Below are 15,455 nucleotides of genomic sequence, written 5' to 3' on the forward strand. Positions count from 1 at the left end.
AGACATAAAAGGGATTCAGCAACCAAGTGGAAGCCATAGAAGTCACACATGCTGTCACTTTCACTGTATTCTGTTGATCAAGACAGTTACAAAGTCCCACCCAGGTTCAAGGGAGAAAAACACAGACCCCACCTCTAAATGTAGGTGTGTCATTGTCACATTGTGAGAAGAACATGTCAAATAGAATAAGAATGGGTGTGGCTGTCTTTGGAAATGCAATGTGTGTCTACTATAGTACCTCCAGCTGGAATTCTCTAAAACGGACTCCTTTAATTTTCCTTTACTGCTAGCTAATCAGTCGTGGTGATATGCATTCTACTTTCTCTAATGAGGAGGTTGAGATTTACACATAGAAAAGAAGATGAAAAACAAGATAATGATGGAGATTTTCTCAGAAAAGAGAAATATATTTCTTGAAAACAAGATAATTATTAAGATGTGTCTATTAAAGAAGCAGTTCTAATTAGTAGCTTTAATTCTATTTGAAAAAAAAATGCTCCCTAATCAAAAAAAAAAAACCACTTTAATATGAAAAACATTGTTTATGAACACTGTATTTATAGTTTGGTTAAGAAAACATTTTTGTAGGTTCTTGACTGACTTGAAATACTTAAATATACAATTCTCCTTTCCCAGCTTGAAGTATTTTAATACATAGTTCTCTGGTCCCTGACATACCTCTAGAGCAGATAGTTTATGAAGTATAATTTTATTACATAAATTCCATAGCCACGTTACCTAACATCTCTAAACCTTTAGTGTCCTCATCTAAAATGTAGGAAGAATATTAGTACCTGTCTCACAGAGCTGGCATGAGGATCAAATGAGTTAATATATGTTAAGTGCTAGGCACATTGTAAGTGCTAAAAAAAAGTTAGACATAGAAAGTCTATATATTTGTTCATGTTATTCTACATATATGTATATATGAAGAGTCAGCGTAATTGAATTCATTTCCAACAAGGTGTTCAAAAGATAAAGGAATATGGTTACTGAAAATGGTTGGTTCAACTGTTTTATTTAGGAAAAACATGTTAGATTGCTTCTTAATTTGCTGTTTGTTTTTCCCAGTTTGAAAAAGAAAAACAGCATGATATTCGATCATTCTTTTCACCAAAACCTAAGAAAAGGCAGTTGGTGACCTCCTGCGATGAATCGGGGATATTCCAGGAGAAAAATACTGTCGTTTCGGCAAACCCTGGAAAAATAGCCACGAGGCATATCATGGATTATGAAAGCAATTTTGAACCTGAAGGTAAAAGATTAAAGTTGGTTACCGCCAATGACCACCACAGTGCCCCAGAGGAGAAGCCATCCTGGCCCAGGCAAACCACGGCTCCTGCCCAGGAAACCACCCCACCTCTTCCTGGAAAGGGCTGGCAGTGTGGCCTCTGCACCTATATCAATAACTCCACGTTACCGTATTGTGAAATATGTGAGAATCCTCGAGGCGGTGCTGGTGAGTAGATGGAGTGTGGCCCTGGAGGGGGCTGGTGGTGTTGTCTTCACCTAGCCAGTGTTTTTAGAGGCAACTGCTGTATCGGGTTAGTGTGACTCGGCACTGACTTCAGCTTTTAAGCTGGAGTAAGAACTTTATACAGTGAAGACTGAATTTATCCCCTTGTGGAATGTGCAAAACTTCCAGGTCTGTCAAGAATGTATATCCCAGAGCGTCTGTGACATGGCATTAATTTGGCACAAATGGACATTTCTCATTAATGCCAGCAGGATGTGAATTCAATGGGCAGGAATAGAAGCTCGGTTGCTATGGCAGCAAATATGCCTTATAGTCATAGACCTGCTGTTTTCTTTCTCCTGTAGATAATACTTGTTTTAAAAGAAATTACAGATTGTTTTTGTTTAAATAGCAAAATAATCCGGTGTAGCTTCTTTGCCTACTATGATATATATGGTGTCCTGTTTCATGCATGACAAATCATAAAAATTCCTCTACAGATCTTCTTTTAAGAACCAATTTGTAGGTTTTATGAGTTTATTCTTTTCCAAGGCCTGCTATTTTAAAAGTAGAAATTATAAACATACCTCAGAATATGTTTTTATAGCATGATATGCGTTTTTCTGATGTTTTGTTTTTGAAATGATTATTAATACTGAGGCTGTCTTAAGAAAAAAGATCATTAGTATTTCTTTGGTTTCCAGTGTTAGAGGCCATGTTCATGGTAACTCAAAATGCCAAGTTGACAGTTTTGGAAACTGCAAGGAGTTGTTTTATCAGCAGTGATCTCCTTTTCCATCATAGGTGAATTCTTTAGAGAAGTGACATGAACCAAGAGTTAGCTGAGACACAGGCAGTACTGCAGATCCCGCCTGCCTTTCTTGCTTTTTCTGCATCTTAGTTTTAATCTGAAAGAAAATGTAATCAGTAGCTGAGTCTTTCCTCTTTCAATTCTGGGTGTTCCTACAAAAATGACAAGTCTGCCATCTGGGTGGTTATATTTGTAACGTCAACACCTGTTGTCTATGAACTAAATTGGAACCACAAGCTTATTCCATATAATCTCTCTCACAGTCTGCATTATCTCATTCAATTTCCAACTACTCTAGGCCATAAAAATAAAGTATCTCATGACTACAGAATAATGTCAGTTCACATTAAGTATAAGTTGAGTGATTTAGCAACGAAAATCACAGTTTAATAGGGTTTTATATTCTGATTTTTCTTTGTGATACCAAGATCAACAGTGAAAGTTTCAAGACCCATGATTTAATAAGATAACTCTCAAGGAACCTAAAGAAACTCCTTTTGTGACTGTTAAAGTCTGAAGTACAGAAGTACATATTCTAAGTAACAGTGATACTACTGTATATAAAAGTTGTAATTATTAGATTAGTATTACTATACTTGGCATAATGATTTCTAACCTTGATGTGGAAGGACCCCCAAAAGTACTGAAAGGCAGAATTCTAATTGATGTAAATTTTTTTTTTTTTTGAGAGAATGAGCATGAGTGAACGAGGGGCAGAGAGAAAGGGAGGGAGAGAGAATCCTCCAAGGGGCACAGAAAGAGGGAGAGAGAGAGAAAGGGAAAGAGTGTGGAGTCTGAAGTGGGGCTTGAGCTCATGAAATGTGAGATCATGACCTGAGCTAAGTTGGATGCTTAACCAACTGCACCACTCAGGTGCCCCAAATTCATCTACATTTTTTAATCAGCGTTTGCTATATAACACTTTGAGGAAATGGTGGAATCCAAAAAACTAAAGGAGCAATATTAGGAAATTACAGTCCTATAAAGGTTGCTAATTCAGTCTCCATTACATTTGGTAAATTTTGGCAATAGTATATATTGAACACTAATATTTGTCAATAAGTAACACTTTTCTTCTGCTTTTTTTTTAAAGTAATCCCTATGCCCAACGTGGGGCTTGAACTCACAACCCTAAGATCTAGAGTCACATGCTGTACTGAGCCAGCCAGGTGCCCCTCTTGTGCTTTGTTCTTAACTTCCATAGCTTATACTTGACATTTTACAGCTCATAGGCCCATACTTCTTTCTCTCACTTGAACTGTAGCTTGTACACATGCCTATGTAACATCTCCACCCTGGGTGTCTTACAGGTTCTTCAAGGTTAATATTTCCAAGGTGGAATTCTTGATTCACCGCCACCACACCTAACACCTAAATCTTCTCTTCCCTCATCATCCTTACATGATGCAGCATCCTTGATTCCTCTCTCTCCTCCCACACTCGATTTGTCAAGTTTTGCTGGCATAACTTCTAAAGCGTATCTTGATTCTGGCCACTTTTTCTTTATTGCTACCTTCCTACTGGAAGCCACCATTTTCTCTCCCAGACCTGAGTGGCATCCCTGCTAGATTCCCCGTGGCCCTTCAGTACACAGCAGCCAGAGTGATCCTTTAAAAACCCAGATGGTTATATTCCTTTGCCTAAAACCCTTACTGGCTTCATTTCTATCTGACACTTCAAATGGAATCTCTAGGAAGCAACAACCTGTCTATCTCATTCCTCACTGTCTGTCCAGCACGTAAAGTCGTACTTGGCATTTAGTGAGTCCCAATAAATGTCTCCAGAGAATGAACAAACATTGTTCACTTTCTTTCTTTTTATAAGACCTAGCTATGACTTTTTAAAAACTGGTCTTAGAGTAAATAACGATTGTATCTAAATTTATGTGTAAGTTGTTTGATTTTCATAATTCTACAAATAGATAGCCTTGGCGATACCCAGGATACAAATGAAAATGGGAAAGGTGATCCTCAGAAAGACACATACAACAAAGCTGGGACTAGTTCTGACTGTGAAAAACAAGGCCTTACACCCTCAGAACCTAAACCGTTGGCTGAGAGCAAGGAAGAAATAGCAAAAATTGAGAGAGAGGACGGACTCACACCGCAGCCAGGTGATGGTAAGTCTCATTTCCATTTCTAGTGTTCTCACGTAGAGAATACTGTGAGTAGATTTGTGACTACTACCATGTTGCAGAGTCTTTGTATTCCCATTTATATTAAAAATACAGCCATTTGGAACCAATCCTTAAACAGCAGATGGCTGGAGGAACAGAGCTATGGGCACTCAGATACGACACAGAGAGCAGAGCCGACCTGTCGCTTCACATGCTGCCCCCAGCCCATAGCCCAGCCTCATCCGAGCCAGGCCCGTCCACGCAGGAGGCAGTGGTTCTGGTATTTAGGAGGCTCTTTGGACAAAACAGTAAAGATTGACAGATTATTAACAGCCACTTGACAGATAATGATCATTTGCACGTGAAATTTCTTTTAAATGTCTACAATTCATTGGTATATTTTAAATGTAGGGTTTTGGTTGTTTTTTTTTTAAGAAAATGTTTTTAAGGCACATAATGTCAAGACAGTGTGACTCATGACTACACTTGGAGCCAGCCATGTAGTGTTTGGATTTATTTACTTTTTGGTTGCTTCCACTCATTACGTAGAGCTATGATGGTTGGCACCTACCAGCCAGTATGTCAGACATCACTGTCTTTACGGGCCGGCTGGCCAGAGTTTGTGGGTACTTTTGGGTTCTTTTCTTTTTTCTTAGTAGGAACATTTTGTTGTTTTTGTTTGTTTGCTTGCTTATTTATTTACTTTGAGAGAGAAAGGGAAAACCTAAGCGGGAGAGGAGCAGAGAGGGAGGGAGAGAGAGAGAATCCTAAGCAGGCCCCATACCCAGTGCAAGCCTGACACAGGGCTCAGTCTCATGAAATGTGAGATCAGGACCTGAGCCCAAATCAAGAGTCAGATGCTTAACCAACCGAGACACCCAGGTGCCCCTGGGGTTGCTAATCGGTTAGTGACCATAGTAACCCACAGATTGAAGTTCTCATTATAACAACCCCAAAGGGACTGGGAATGGACAGTTGAACTTTTTCTTCTAAATCAGTTCCTGTAAAACACAGATACAATTCAGAATCAGATTCATAGCTTTAAAATGAAAAGTTCATTTAAGAATTTCTGAGCTCAGGGCATCCTCCTGTCTTCTTCCCTCAGCCTTCCTTCCCTCTGATTCCTCAGGGTCTTCTCAGAGAATATCTTGGGATGGCCCCTGGTTTAGGTGTGTTAATTTTAACAGTCTTTAGGTGTGGTCTGAGGCAGGGCATTTCTTTCATAACTCTGGTTTCCTTCTTTGCTTCCAGCATGTCTTGCCTTAAGTGCTGATGATGTTCTTGTTGTAGGACAGCATGTGGCTCACTGGACTAAACATCAGACCCAGAACAAACAACTGGCAATTGTTATCACCTCCTGGGCCATGAGTCTCTTCATCTGTGGCAGGGATATTCTGGCTTGTTAGTTGTAAATTGGTCCCTTGATGAAGGCGTATGTTAGCTCTACTTACACATACCTTTCAGAAATCACTAGCTAGACCTTTTGAAAGTCTGCCAGTGAAAATTCCACTGGCCTCATCTACTCCAGACAATGCCAGCTTTTTCCCCATACCTGCCCCCTTCCTTTTGTTTTGTTTTGTTTTGTTTTGTTTTTGACTTATCAGATCACTGGGCTGAGAATTTCATACAAGCAATATGCTTCACATCTCCCTGCTAACATGGATTTCCATGAAAAACAAACGGAAGAAAAAGGAGGCACGCTATGTTGAAGTGTTTATTCAATCCACATAAGCTCTTAGAACTGGAGTGGTATGTGCTTTGCGGGGACTGAGGTTTTGTTCTAACTGGAACTCCAGGGATCTGGAAGGATGGCTGGGTCTTCACAAGATGTGTCCTCTGTAGTCCCAAGCCATTAAATTACATTTCAGGGAAACAATGAAAAGAGAAAGACGTTTCCCCCATGTAGCCTCTGGTTACCAAGAATATCAGCTGATTCAGAATCAATCCCCTAATGCTTTTTATCACAGAATGACTTCTGATCTTTAAACATGAATGCATTAGCCATGGTTCTTCAAAAGATCTCAAGGCAGTGATTATACATTGCACTTGTTTTATGTACATTAAGAAAGAAAATCTAATTAACTATGACTTAATATCTTAATGATAACCCAGACCAGGTCATAGCTCCCTCTGTTGCTTTGCTACTTCTTTCATTTGCCCTGAGGGATGTGGCGGTTTCTCCTGCCTTCATTTGCTGTGCTTGGCAGGTGATAGGCAGCCCTTTTGCACATCGCAGTATCCAGATGTGAGAGAGTGCCTGCTATCTGCAGGGATCTCCTTTTCTGAAGTCCCATAAAGCACTGGCTTACTCATTTGCAAGAATATAAAAAATGTTGGCTGTTCCTCCAGTGATACATATTTACTTCCTTAAATATCAAATTTATGCTCTCCTGCTTTATATCCAAAATTTTTTTCATATACATGATAGCTTCTCATTTCAATACCAAATCAGAGAGAAGCATTTTGAAAACCTTTTAGAAGTAATTAAACTCAACTCATGTAGTAACAACAAGGCACTTGACTCGAGCGTGGTGTTGAAGTAACAACACCACAGTAGTCACGACTAAGCCCGTGCGTGCTTGGGCCTTGCCAGCTACTTCACATCTGCCACCTGGCCAGCAGTGATTGTAAAATGCCACACTTATTGGCCTGTAAGATGTGCCAGTTTCAGAGATGTTAATGTGTGGGAAGAGTGGACATTTTTGAATTCATGAAATACAGGAATACTCCAAGTTTGTAAAGTAACCAGTGCCTTGAGTAGAAAACTTAAAATATGATGACATTGCCAAGCAGAATGACAAAGCATAGACTTCCAGATCTGGGGAAACACTTTAAAAGCTCACTGAGGGAAAAATAAAATAAAATTAATAATAATAATAATAATAAAAGTCATTTAGGAACTGTGGCAGAGGTTAAGGGCACAGGCTCCATAGCCACATGACTGGCCGTAAGTCCTCTTACTGGCGGTATGACCTTGGGCAAGTTAATGTGCCTCAGTTTTCTCCTCTGTAAAATGCACTACTTATTTCTGAGAGGTGTTAAGATATATAGTTAGAACAATGCCTGGCACATTGTAAGGACTTGCTAAGTGTTAACTATAACTATTTAGATCCATTTTGATAACCCTGTTCTACAGAATATATTGGTCAGTGAGACCCAGGAGTGATAAATAAAAGGAGATTATCAGAAAAAGAGCTCATGCACATTCATCTCCTTTTGTGAATGTGAAGCACCGGGCCGTAGAGAATCTGGCATGCAGGTGGCCTCTCACAAAGCTGAATTGCTGTCAAACCAAAATGGTGCTCCTTCTGTCTCAAAACTGCTCTAGCAAAATGTCTAGATTCTAGACTTCTTAAGACTAATAACAACTCTTGGTGGCAGGAAATTCTCCCTCATACCTAACTCCTGTCTTCTCAGCTAATTGTGGATTTGTTTCTCTCTTGTGGGGTCATTAGCAAAAGTGCAAAGCAACTGGTTCCCATATAGGCCAGTATGGTCTTAGATGGCCTATCATGGTATTTTTATTTCAAGCCCAGACATGTGTCCTTTGTGAAATATGATGATATATTTTATATAGCTCTTCCATTCTAACCCACAGAAGATTAAAATAAGCTATTTTGGATAGAGAGGAGGTAAGCCTTCAGGTTCTTTTTTATCTTCTTTATTAGAACAGTTGAAGATCCCAGACAGTTTGCCAGTGTACGATACCTTAATGTTCTGTGCAAGTAAGAATACTGACCGGATTCACCTCTATACTAAGGTAAGCATCATGGGGATTCTACAGCTTAAAACGTACAGAAGCCTTCCTTTTTTTCATTTTTCAGTGGATATATTTACTGTTATTAACAATGAGATAGGCATCGAGTTCTTTTCCTCCTTAAAGCTAATTCGAAAATTTCTTTGTTAAATCTAAAGACAGTGAAAGGCAAAACAGCATAGTAGTTAAAAGCACAGACTTCAGGGCTGAATTGCCTCAAATCACATCTGTTACTGAGTATGGGATCTTGAACACATTACTTAACTACTCTGTGCCTCAGTTTTTTCAACTGGAAAACATGGAAAGGAGTTGTTACAAGGGTAACATAAGCTAATTCCTATAAATCACTTAGCGCTGTGCCTAGCCATAAGGAACTCTCAGTAAGAGTTAGCTGCTAGGTTTGGTCACACACGCATGCACGCACACCACATCTACACAAGGGCATACTATGCAGCCATAAAAAAGAGTGAGATCTTGCCTTTTGCAACAACACGGATGGACCTAGAGCATGTAATGCTGAGTGAAATAAGTCAGAGAAATACAGATACCGCATGATTTCACTTACATGTGGAATCTTAAAAAACAAAACAAAGGAAAAAACAAAGCAAAAACAGACCCATAAATCAGAGAACAAACTGGTGGTTGCCTGAGGGGAGAGGGATGGGGGATGGGCAAAGCGGGTGAAGGGGACTGGGAGGTACAGGCTTCCAGCTATGGAATGAATAAGTCACAGGGATGGAAGGTACAGCACAGGGAATATAGTCACTATGACTGTAGTGATAGCGCTGTGTGGTGACAGACGCTAGCTGCACTTGTGGTGAACACGGCATACTAGATCTTAGCCAAAAGGGCAGGAAGTGATTGGTGAGCACAGCATGATGTATAGACTTGTCAAATCACCATGTTGCACACCTGAAATTGATGTAACATCGTGTGTCAACCATACTTCAAAAGAGACAAAGTTCTGTCCTTCACAAATCATTTGTAGCAGCAGCAGCATCTTTGCAGAAGCCGGGCTCTGCCCATCTATGTTGAGTAGATTCTAGGAAGCTTTAAAAATATGATTGCTCTGATTCATGCCATGCCCTAGGTTAGTGGTACTCAAGCTTTTCAGTCTCAGGACCTCTTTGTACTTTAAAAGTTGTCAAGAACCCCAAGGAGCTTTTGTTTATGTAGGTTATATCCATTGATATTTACTACACTTGAAATTAGAGTGGAAACACTTAAAATATTTATTAAGGGTAGTAATAATAAACCCATTATTGATATTCATGTCAATAGCTTATTTTTATGAAACATCATTATATTTTCTGAAACAAAGATAACATTTAGTGAGGAGAGCTGGCATTGTTTTACATTTTTAGCAGTTTCTCTAGGGTCTTAATAGAAGACATTGGGATTCTCATCTCTGCCTATCCCGGGGAAACTTCACCATACATTTGTGACAGAATGGGGGTGAAAAGGGCAAATATTGTTTTACTGTTCTTATGAAGACACTTTGCCTTTGTGGATACCCTGAAGTGATCTCAGGGTCCCTGTGAGAATCTTTGGCTTAGGTAAACTAGTGTATTTGAGGAAATACTTGCTGAGATTATGAATACTTCCGTTTGGTCTACAATATCAAATTTCTAACCATTTAAGTATAAGAAAATAATAGTTGTACCTTTCTCAATTCATGGGCCAGCCTATCAAAAGAATGCCTTTTTCAAGATTACTTAGGTTACAGGTTTTATACTAAACCCAATAGATATACAGAGATGGCAGGCTGTGTAACAATCTCCAGTGCTGAGTAATAATTAGAAGGGATTGCTAGAATATTAGGAGATGAGTAGGATCGTGAATGCCAGAAGCCTCACGCAACCTCTGTCGTGGGACCACAGCCAAGAGAGAGACACCAGGAATGAAGCCAGGGAGTGAATAGGGCTCCTCTTTAAGGCTTGGACCCCTGCCCACCATGTGGAACCTCTGAGCGGGGAGGGAGCACCTAAGCACCCCCTGCTCCTCTGGAGGCAAGTCCCAGTGACTAAGGCACCCTTCGCCCCGGTGTGGGGAGAGCTCCCGGCCATGCTTCTCAGACCATCACACGAGGATAACACAGAACTGGTCCCCAGAAGGGATGGAAGGTCAAGAAACCAAAAGGCAGACACCAGGCAGAATAAAACACTGGAATTCAGAAGCCCTTAAACTCCTTAAACTTTCTGTTCTGTACAGTGGAAACTCTGCATCGTGGATCACCTGATCAGTGTTTTTCCCCTCTTTGTGTGGAGACAGGAGAGAAACTGCAAAGTCCTGCAGTGACAGCCTCGCTGACCTTCTTCTGTCTCCAGCACCCACCCTGTGTCACATGGGCCACCTCACCTTTTGACATCTCTCTTAATAGTCTCAAGTGCATGTTTATGACTGTGCTACATGCCTATATGTCCCTTTACCATAAAATATTATTCAAGTAATCTTCTAAACATGAGACACTAAGCAGAGGGAACATTAACAGGTCTTTTCACAGCTATAAGGTGAGCTGAGGTGAATCTGGAGGTAGGAATCTAGATTAAAACCCTAGCGCACTGCCTAAAAGCACCTCTTAAAAGGAAGATCAGTAACGGATGTTTAGCATCCTATGTTGTAGTAACAGCATCCCTCTACAGAGCTGTGGGTTTTGGCCAGAACCCCAAGTCTAATTCCGAGTTCAGAGTAACCATTACATGTCTAAACTTTGAATCAGTGTGTTAAGTACTTTTTGTGTGTTTTTTCCAAAGTGATTGTGGAAGCTGTAACTTTCTTTTTAGCTGAGAGAATTGGAATAGGAGTTGAGCTGTTGTTGATACAATAGATTTTCATATGCAGGGGTTTTTCTTCCCCTTTTTAAAAGAAATACTCATGTTTAAACCTCATGTTTAACTGACTAAGTCCTCTCCATGGTATTTTTTACCCTTAGAGAGAGAAATCAGTGGAGGCATTCACAGAGGGCACTGGAGAGCCCGGCCCTTCTCTCCACTCAGCATGCTTGCGGGGAGCTGTGTGTGGGTGGAATCTTGTCAGAATGCCCCCCCCCCCCAGTTTATCTTTTAGGAGACAGGGAATATTGTGCCATCATATAATTCTTTACTTTTAAAATAATCAGCAGTGCCTACAGACAAAATGGACTAATCATGCCTTCCTAATCTATAATCAGGATGGAAACCAGATGAACTGTAACTTCATTCCTTTGGATATAAAATTAGACCTTTGGGAAGATTTACCAGCAAGCTTTCAGCTGAAACACAATCGCTCCCTGGTAAGAACAGTCCTCTGCATTTGTTTTCAGTTAAAATGTATTGAGTACTGTAAGACCATTCTGAGTTTCACGAAAGCACCTTGTGGCCTGTCGCAGAGCCAGATCACACTGGGCACGTTGTCATCGGTCCAGGCACTGCCTCTGAATTACCTTGGTGCTAAGAAGAAATGTGAAATCGGTTTCCTGAGTGAGTGATCACACCTAGGCTTGCTGTTTCTGTGGATAGAGTCATCCTCACATTGTTGGATTTCTCCTTCACAGGATTAGCAACCATTATATATCTATATCTGACAGAGTCTCCATTTATCTCTGACAGTTCTAACAATGACAAATTCTGAGAGCAGGGATGGTGCCGTGGTGGGTGACTCCTGCTTCGTCAGAAGCACCAGCATACGGCTGTAAGTCAAGCACCTGCTCAGGAGGCCTTAATTCTGATCTGTGGCCGATTTATCTTCAGTGCTTGGAAGGATCAGCACGTGCAGGAGCTAACAGCATGCAGTGTGCCACTTTTTAGGAGAAAATAGTGATTCTGTGTTTGCCCTTTGAGTGGAAATCAAACATTCCCTGTGGGTCCACTGCACTTGACTTAAAGGAAAAGGTAGCAGTGAGTTATTTTCTTTGGTATCATTTCATCCTGGTTCTCAGATTCACAAAAAGTGGCCAGTTACATATAAATGACTAATAAGTAAGATTAATAGTGACCCTGGTAAAAAATGTTCCAGATTTATTGGTGGCTGTTTTCCTGTAATAACTTAGGTAGTTGGGTAACAAGGCAGTTCTCAGATGTTGCACTGAAACCTGCCACCGCTGTAAGACCCCCGCTCCCACAACCAGCTCTGCCTCGGCCACTGCTGGGTTTGTGCTTCTGACAGCCGGGCCCCTTTCGGTCGCACTGGGCACATTATTGCCATTGGTCCCTATGTGCATTAAGGACATACACTGGGGCATCCTGAAATGTGTCTTTAGGGAGCCTTTGGGTTGAAAGAGAACTGGCCATCAGTATTTTACAATAAAGATAGGAAGACGGCATCAATCTGAAGAAAGCCTTAAATTGTGACATTCAGAAGCCTATTTGGAGGATATAATAAAACCTCAGTTTTCTAATGTTATAAGTGGCTTTACTTTCAAAGGAAGATGCCTGGTGAGCCATTAGAGCTTTTCATTATCTCATTTTCTGCCAGATTTTGAGGTTTGTTCGAGAATGGAGTAGTCTGACTGCCATGAAGCAAAAGATAATCAGGAAAAGTGGGCAGCTGTTCTGTAGCCCAATTCTTGCTTTGGAGGAGATCACAAAGCAACAAACCAAACAAAACAGTACTAAAAGGTATGCGTTGTCTTTTTTATTTTGTATTATATTATTTTGTCACGGTTACTTCTACAGGGGGGTCTGACACATTTTATGTAACCACTCATGAAATCCTGATGAGTTAAGAGAAAATTATACATAAAACAGTAGCTTATTTTATAGAAATAGAATTAGATGTTTTGTGAATCTGATCAAATCTGCTCAAAAAGATCAGGTTTGTAGGATATTGGTCACCATGAGTCCCACTCATTAGGAGAGAGGCCAGAGTCACAGGCCAGTGTGTCCTGTGGCCCGTTAAGCCTGGGACACTATTGAACAACAGAAAGACATCCCCTGGTAGAAGAGGGCACCGGTCTGGGTGCCGTGCGGCAGGGAAGCTGTTTCTGGTTGACACACCCCCACCCAAAGGCTGGGAGGTGATGATTACAGTGGGGGGCAAAGTAAAAGGAAAGGTTTAGTGTCTCATGTCTGTGTAATTATTTTGCCCTTTATCATTACAGGTTTCTTTCTAATCTCTGTACACTTACTTTCTTGGCATCAGAATCCTCTCTGCCCCACTCAGGTATCCCCTTGTGTGAGCTCAGTCCCCACCACCTGTAGACTCTTCCCTCGGTGTGGAGGAATGATTCTTGGTCAAGGGTTCTGTTGCCCAGCTCCTGCGTGGGAAGAGATCTCAGAGCCCCTCACCAAGCAGCCACATGGCAGAAGCCCCTGTAGCTCTTGCCATCTCCATACACCTATAATCTGCCTTCATCCTCACATCCCGTCAGTTACCATCTATAGCCTTTTCCATGCACACAGGTGAAAAACATCCATCCATGATATGTGAGAGGGTGCAGTTAGTCAAACAACTTGTAACTCTATACAGTGAAAACTCTCTTCAGCTGTTTCCAAATGTGGCCTGTGGTATATTCATAGGTGAGAATAAGGAGTGGCACTTGTGATAAATTATGAAGGGGAAAAATAAGTATAACAAAGGATGGAGACACAGCTATATGTAATTGCTGTTAGGACATAGAAAGTGTCTGCAAGCGTATCATAGAAACCCTTACCAGAGTTTTCTCTAAGACAGTAGTTCTTAGCTGGGGGCAGTTTTACCCCCCAGGGTGGCAGTGTTAGGAAGCATTTTAGTTTGTTAGGATTAGGGGATACAAATGGGGAGAATCTAGAGGCTGGAGGCCTGGGACACTGCTAAGTAATCTACAGTGAACAGAACTGCACTTAAACAATTATCTGTTTCAAAATGTCATTAGTGCCCTTGTTGAGGGATCTTGCTCTAGACCATATGATAGGGGATTTGTGGAGATGATAGGGACTTTATACTTTATGCCTGGATCACAAACTACTATGGCTAAAAGCTAAGCAGGAACCATATATGAACAAATGAGATCAAGCGTAAAACCAGAAAAGGTTGAGGTAGGATGTAGAAGTATAGCAAATCAGAAAGTGCATAACCCATTTAAAGTCATTCAAATTCAGATTAAAAAATAAAATGCTGCAGGGGCGCCTGGGGGGGCTCAGTCGGTTAAGTGTCCGACTTTGGCTCGGGTCATGATCTCACGTTTGGTGAGTTCGAGCCCCGTGTTGTCGGGCTCTGTGCTGACAGCTCAGAGCCTGGAGACTGCTTCGGATTCTGTGTCTCCCTCTCTCTCTCTGGCCCTCCCCCCGTTCATGCTCTGTCTCTCTCAGTCTCAAAAATAAATAAATGTTAAAAAAATAATATAAGAAAAGAAAAGAAAAAAAAGAAATAAAATAAAATAAAATAAAATAAAATAAAATAAAATAAAATAAAATGCTGTATTAGTCGATTAAGGTCCTTTGACTGGTTCGATTTGTCCATGAGCTGCCAGTTTCAGACTCACCTAAACTCTTCTGTACTGCTTAAATTGTTCCCACAAATGTGTATTACTTTATATAAAAAATACATTTAAAGTACATGTGTGCATTGATAATATATATATACACACACACATGCACACACCCCTCATACAGATACCCACTCAGTATGTAACAAAAAGCATGATGCCTGTTACTTTTCTCAGAACTTCTTGTGGTCCTCTCCATTTTCTCATTGTCATAGCCACCATCTTAGTTGAAGTATTGGTCTTCTCTTTACATTACCATAGTTTCCTTCTTAACTGAATTTACAACCCACTCCAGCCATTTCTAGACATGTCGCATTGTTTCCTCCCCATCAGACATGGATGGCCACTTGAAGAACTACCTGAGAAAGCCAATCAGGTATAAAAGCAAAAGTCATGAAATCAATACAAACCAAAGTCAGACACATGGTATTATCTATAACATTTTATGTAGATGATACAGTAAAGTTAAAACTTGTGTTAAGCAGCATGGTCAGTAATCGGATTTGTGTTTTTAAGAGCTTGCTCTGGCAGCAGTTGAGAGATGAGATCAGAAGAGCAGACTTGCAAGCTCCTGAGTGGCTCAGTCAGTTAGCGTCCGACTTCGGCTTAGGTCATGATCTCATGGTTGGTGGTTTGAGCCCCACACTGGGCTCTGTGCTGACAGCTCAGAGCCTGGAGCCTCTTCAGATTCTGTGTCTCCCTCTCTCTCTGCCCCTCCCCCACTTGCACTCTGCCTCTCTCTGCCTCTCAAAAATGAATAAACGTTTAAAAAAAAAAAAAAAGAGCAGACCTGAGGAGCACCTAGGTGGCTCAGTCGGTTAAGCATCTGACTTCAGCTCAGGTCTTGATCCCATGATTCGTGAGTTTGAGCCC

General features: G+C 40.9%; 1 protein-coding gene across 4 annotated transcripts in view; it reads left to right on the plus strand.

The window, feature by feature from the left end:
• Window positions 1-15,455, plus strand: part of ZRANB3 (zinc finger RANBP2-type containing 3) — a 308,913-nt gene that overhangs the window by 280,872 nt on the left and 12,586 nt on the right. For all 4 annotated transcript variants that reach the window (XM_049615712.1, XM_049615711.1, XM_049615713.1 and 1 more), the window contains 5 exons: window positions 1,072-1,459; window positions 4,189-4,386; window positions 8,052-8,143; window positions 11,310-11,411; window positions 12,593-12,735. In XM_049615712.1, the coding sequence (XP_049471669.1) occupies window positions 1,072-1,459; window positions 4,189-4,386; window positions 8,052-8,143; window positions 11,310-11,411; window positions 12,593-12,735 (923 nt within the window). The remainder of the gene's footprint in view (window positions 1-1,071; window positions 1,460-4,188; window positions 4,387-8,051; window positions 8,144-11,309; window positions 11,412-12,592; window positions 12,736-15,455) is intronic.

The sequence above is a fragment of the Panthera uncia genome (genome assembly GCF_023721935.1).
Source record: "Panthera uncia isolate 11264 chromosome C1 unlocalized genomic scaffold, Puncia_PCG_1.0 HiC_scaffold_3, whole genome shotgun sequence".
Classification (NCBI taxonomy): Eukaryota; Metazoa; Chordata; class Mammalia; order Carnivora; family Felidae; genus Panthera; species Panthera uncia.